Below are 6000 nucleotides of genomic sequence, written 5' to 3' on the forward strand. Positions count from 1 at the left end.
AAAGCGTTCCCAGCAAATAGAAGTGATGGGTGACATTGTGGAAGGAGATATATTTGTACAGCAGCTTGTCACTTACAACTAGGTTGATATTCATTATTACAAGAACCCTGGGGAATGTTATTGATTGGGCCTTGTAACAGCCCTGGGAGGTAAAAATCACTTTGCAGGCATTTTATAGACAAGGAAGCTGAGGCTTCAAGACATTAAGCAATTTGCACGGGCCATACAGTAAGTAAGCAGCCCAGCTGGGCCTAGAGGCTCTCCCTCCACCCTAGCCGGCCTTCTGCTGAGGGAGCTGCCTTCTTTCTGTGGCTGCTTCTCCTTCCACCAACAGTCAGATGGGGCAGCATCAGGGGCTGCAAGGAACAAGCTTGGAAGCCGAAGCCAGAGAGGTGAAGTCACCTGCCCGCAGCCCCAGTTCCTCTCATCCTTGCCTCCCATCAGGGGTCCCTCCCGGGCACCTCCTTCCCACCCACCCTTTGCCCCTCTGACCCCTCACCTCACGTTCTCAGGGAGACATGCAGCACAGCAGAGGGGTCTGGGCTCTGGTGGGTCCCGGCAGACGGTGGGGGGACACCCAAATGGGAACTCGTTCTCATCGGGGGCCGAGCGGGGGCTGGTGGCTGAGCCAGAGGCCATGCCGGGGTCCCAGGCTGGCTGAGGAGGGGGCCTGACCAAGCTCCTCTGGGGAGGGGAGCAGCCCCGTGGAGTCTGCGTCGGGCCACCCTCTCTGATGAGCAGGAGTCTGATGACTTTATCTTCTCACTGCCTTGTGTGGTTCAACGTCACAGCTGAGTCACAGCAGGGATGGGACAGGAATTACCCTTTGTGGTGGAAAAAATCCCCTGGATGGTGACTGAAAGCTCTAGGAGTGTCCAGTCATTCTTTCGAGTGAGAGGGAGGAGGAGAGCAAGTCAGAGAGAAAAAAGAACGATGTCACGAACTTTCAGGAACCACTGTCAGAGTTCCCCTGTCGGAGAGCCTCAGGCTTCCTTCATCCACCTCCTCCCCGGGGACGTGGGCAGAGTCAAAGCCAGCAACCTGCCTGTGTTCCCTGGGACCTCCAAGCAGCGCAGAATTCTCAGTGGGGATGTTCACTGCTCTGGTGGAAATCCCCAGGGTTCTGGACGCAGGTCCAAAAATGCAAGTTCCAGATGCATTAGCTCTGTCCTGTCCAGAATGTCTCAGGTAAAAGTCACTTCCTCACAGTGAGTCCCGGTTACCCCATCTGTGAAAAAAGGAAATGCAACAGGGTGTCTTCAAGGCTTCTCTGGGCTCTAAAATTCCAGGACCCCCATGGCCAAGACAACCAGAGGCCTCTGGTGGCCCAGTCCTGCCTGTGGCATTCTTCATTAGTCAGGGTGACACCCAGCCCTCCCCTCCTTTGCAGCCCAAGGCCCCAGGACAATGGACTGCTCAGGGCCCTCCCACCACGGCCCCACTCAGGAAGTCATAGGTAGCCACAGACTCGGTTCAGGCGCCACCACTTCCCGGCCCTGGGGAGAACAAAGGTCTAAAGAAACACAAGATCACAGGGAGTTGGTCTCAGCAGCCAAGTGGGACACAGATCCCTGGTTGAATGGGAACCATGGCTGCTGACATGTCTACTGTGCACCAGGCAACATTCTCCTTCCTATTCCTTAGAGTAACCTGCTGGGAAGTCCATAGGCATGGAAAGGCACAGAGAAGCAAGATGCCTGGTCCAAAGTCACACAGCCCCTGGTAGTGGAGAACGATTAGTACCAGGTCTATGGGACTCCAAGCTCTGTGTTCTTCCTCTCATACAAGAGACAAAAGCAAGGCACTTAAAATTGCCAAAGATGTGGAAACAACCTAAATGTCCGCAACAGGTGAATGGATAAGGAAGATGTGGTGTGTGTGTGTGTGTGTGTGTGTGTGTATGTATATGTATGAATGTATGTGTGTGTGTGTGTGTGTGTGTGTGTGTGTATATATATATATATATATAAAATACAACTCGGCCATAAGAAAGAAATGAAAAATTGCCATTTGCAGCAACCTGGATGGACTTGGAGGGTATTGCGCTAAGTGAAGTAAGTCAGACAGGGAAAGTAAATACTGTATGATGTCACTTACATGTGGAATCTAAAAAGTACAATAAACTAGTGAATATAACAAAAAAGAAGCAGACTTGTAGATAGAGAAAACAAACTAGCAGTTACCAGTGGGGAAAGAGAAGGGGGAGGGGCAACACGGGGGCGGGCAGCAGGAAATACAAACTATTGGGTATAAGATAGGTTTAAGGATGTATTGTACAAATTGGGAACACAGCCAATAACTCTGTAATAACTGTAAATGGAAAGTAACCTTTAAAAATTGTGTAAAAGTAAAAACTTTAAATACAAATAAGAAAAAAAAAAGGAAGGAAAGCAAGGCAGCCTGGTGGAGCCTAGAGCCTGGGATGGAGGTCAGAGCTTCCAGCCTCTGGTTTCTCATCTATCAAATGGAAAAGATGATCTCTCTACATCTTTCTATCCTACTGGGCTACTAGAAGGGGCTGTGCACACTTTCACAATAGTCTGAGGCCTACAGATCTGAATTGGGATCCTGAGCCCATCAATCACTATCTGTGGGTCCTGAGACAAGATCAGTAACTTCTCTGAACCTGTTTCTGCATCTGTAAAATGGGGATAATATTAATATCTACTTTACCTAACTGTGGTGATGACTAAATGAGATCATGGGGGAAAGTGAGGCATGGTAGACCACCCGAGTGAAGTGCTCGAAAGGCTTTGACACTGATGATGGCCACAGCCCTTCCAGCTCCTCAAGATCAGGAAAAAAGATTAAAATGGTAAATTATGCTCATAAAGTGTTTTCACATCCATCAGCTTGAGTTGAGCCTCACAAGGTAGGTCAGAGGCTGTCCTGACTCTAGATAAATTCACTGCCCACCTTCCCTGGAGTGAGGCTGGGGCTGCCAGGGGCTGCTGGCGAAGAGGGCGTGGCATCTGACCCTGCTGCTACAGTGGAAATCAGGACGTCCACCCTTACCTGAGCCAGTCCTGGCCTGGTCTTCTCAGCAGATGACCCTGAGGCCTATTTCAGAGAAAAGACTATCAGAAAGCCATTCCCTTAACTGCATCCCCCAAACCTGCAGACATCCCTGCATCCCCATCTGCTCCCCTCATTCCCTTGGTTTGGCACAGACAGACCGAAGACTTATCTCTCCATCCAATTTCTGGATCCCTTTCTCTCTAGTTCCTTCTCTCTCCCGTGTCTTCAATGCCTCTCATCTCCTTCCTCTCACCATCAAAATATACTCCCGTGTCTTCAATGCCTCTCATCTCCTTCCTCTCACCATCAAAATATACCCAAGGTTTTCTAATAATTAAAAGTGAAAAATAATAAGCACTACTTTTTAGTGCTGCGTTAAGGGACTTCATGGGCACTATCTCATCTAATTGTCACATGAACCCTATGAGGCAGGTATTATCATCTTCATCTCCATTTTACAGATGTGTGAAATGACGCACCAAGAGGGTCAGTGACTTGCCCAAGGACCCATAATGAGTGGGGACTCCCAGAACCCAGAGCCTGTGCTCTGACCACACATTGTACTTTAAAACGCTCTTCACTCTCACCCTACATTCCTCTCCTGCATCTGTATGCTCTCCTGGTAGATCTTCCAGAAAATACTGTCTACACGGGCGCTCCCTTTCCTCACTCCAAGCAGCACAGAACCATCTCCCCGTGGTTCTCAAGGCTGAAGTTGCCAAATGTCTGGGGCCTGTCTCAGTTTCTATCCAACAAGCCCTGTGGCCATCACCTGACACACCTCCTGGCCCCGCCTTTCGAATTCCGTCCCTTGCTAAGGCTTCCCGCATCCCTTCCGAGCCCCCCCCCCCACTTCTCTGGCTGCTCCTCCTCCTCTCCAAGGCCTCTTTTCCTTCTCATCCGCCCCATCTCCGTGGCCCCACACGCGAAGTCTCTCTGCGCCGCGCACCTGCATCTCCCCAGCCTTCCACTTGCCCTTCCAAGTGCTCCTGGATCAGATCCCACTTCCCCTGGGAGTCCCCTGGGCCTCCCCAGGACGGGGTTGGGCGCCCGATTTTCGATCCCATAGCGTCCCACAGCCCGAGCACAGCCCCTCCCACCGTCCGACTCAGTGATGCTCGGTGGCCTGTCCCCCAGCCCCGGTCCTACGCCCCACTCCACCCCCCAAGGGCAGTACATCCCCCGCCACATCTCAAGATGTGAGCGCAGCGCTGGAACCAGAGCAGCGCCCGCGACTATTCACGGATGAGCGACCCCAGGGGGTGCCCCGGGAGCCCGCAGGAAGGGCGGGGGCAGGCTCTGCAGCGGCGATTCCGGGTCCCGGCGGCGCGCTGGGAGGCCCGCACTTGGGAAGCCCCCGCCCCAGCGAGCGGGAGCCCTGCGGCCCCGGCAGGGGCGGGGGTGTGGGGGGGAGTTTGGGCTCGGGGGCCGGGACCCACAGCAGCCCCGGGGCGGGTGGGGGCGGGGTGCAGTGCAACCAACCTCGGCGCCGCCGCCTCCCCGCAGCCCGGCGGGAGCTTCCGGTGGCGCGAGGACGTAGCCCGGCGGCGGAAGCGGGGAGGGCAGGCCCGGGACTGGTTCCTGCGTCCCGAGCCGCCTCCAGAGGCTGCCCTGGGGGCAGGCCGCGCGCTCCTTTGATGGGGAAACTGAGGCCGGGGCGAGATCCACAGCTTCGCAGGGTCTGTTTTTCCTCTGGGAACTGACCCGCTTACCTGGCGTGTTTCTGGCGCATGGATGGGACTCAGTAAAATGTTCGCAGAATAAACGAACATAGACCTGGGACTTAAACCCTCACCCGATCCCCTGCCTGCCTGAATCCCGCGTGAAGTGGGGGCGAGCAGTAGCAAAACCCAAGTCTCAGCCCTCTTGGATTCCTGCCAATATCCTAGCGCAGACCCAGGCTCGTCCAAGCTTACTGGGTTGGAGCAATCAGCAAGAGATGGTACAAAGGGGCTCCGAAGGCGCGGTGCTTTTACAGAACTGGTCGTTTTCGGGAACCGTTCCTGATTTCGCCTAAACAGACACACAGCCACTCATTCGCAATGAGTGTTGTGTAATCAATCAAAATAGTTATGGAACTTAGTGTTGGGATAGAATTTTTCTTGAAGAGATACAGACCAACCTTTATTTTTGCAGATTTGACAAAGGCTCCTCCTTCAAGACCTAATCTCTGCAGGACTGTTAGTTGTGAGAGGAATGAGGCTGACTACTTTGTTGTTTTGGTTTTGTTTTAGTTACTCAGAGACACCCATTACATTCTGTATGTATTAGGGTCGCTTTTTTTTTTTTTTTTTTTTTTTTGTCTTGACACCCAGCTGGAGTTGGGAACTCTGCTTTACTTCTTTGGTTTTGTTTGTTTTTAACCTGGGATGTATTTAAGCCTCCCATTCGCCTGGGGCAGAGCTCCCAGCTTCTGACTGAGAAGCTGATGCTGCAGGACAGAGTCCTCCAGCCTCTGGTCCTACCTGGAGGGGCGACACTTGCTTGCAGACAAGCAGAGAGTCTCAGGGACCTCCAATACAGGCAATCTGTGGGAGGCGGACCAGAGGTGGCTTCTCTGGTCACTTTCAGTTATAAGAAAAGGATTTAGAGCTTTGAGTCTCTGGTTTAAAAATTCGACAATTCTCAGTCCAATCCAGGAAGGATTTGGGATCTATAAAAGCCATTCTCTGGTCCCAATTCTCTCCCACCCACCCTTTCCTCTCCGCCCCAAGCCAGTGTAAGCAAACAGGCAACCTGACCTTACTCTCTTCATGTGCCACATCCTGTTTTCAGATTAATGAGCTCATTTGGTGGAAATTTACCAAGGGAAATAGTTTAATTTTGGAAAGTACCAAAAACTTATCTGTAGTCACTTGGCTTATTTTTGGGGTCTCTTGAAATAGAGGGGGCATCACCAGAGGACCTCTGAGCGCTCAGGGGACAGCAAGGCTGCAGAAATTGAAAGTTGAGCCCAACAAGACTGAACCTGACTCAGAAAGG

The 6000-nt window shown here is 52.3% G+C and overlaps 1 protein-coding gene across 2 annotated transcripts in view; it reads right to left on the minus strand.

The window, feature by feature from the left end:
* TRAF1 (TNF receptor associated factor 1) overlaps positions 1 to 4577 on the minus strand; it is a 28299-nt gene extending 23722 nt beyond the window's left edge. The window contains exons 1-3 of one of the 2 annotated variants that reach the window (XM_031450342.2): positions 4501 to 4577; positions 3016 to 3060; positions 500 to 1228 (exon numbers count right to left, since the gene is read on the minus strand). In XM_031450342.2, the coding sequence (XP_031306202.1) occupies positions 500 to 639 (140 nt within the window). In that variant the 5' untranslated portion in view covers positions 640 to 1228; positions 3016 to 3060; positions 4501 to 4577. The remainder of the gene's footprint in view (positions 1 to 499; positions 1229 to 3015; positions 3061 to 4500) is intronic. The other variant, XM_031450341.2, reaches the window with a different exon arrangement.
* Between the last annotated feature and the right edge of the window lie 1423 nt (positions 4578 to 6000).

This window comes from Camelus dromedarius, chromosome 10 (genome assembly GCF_036321535.1).
Source record: "Camelus dromedarius isolate mCamDro1 chromosome 10, mCamDro1.pat, whole genome shotgun sequence".
Lineage (NCBI taxonomy): Eukaryota > Metazoa > Chordata > Mammalia > Artiodactyla > Camelidae > Camelus > Camelus dromedarius.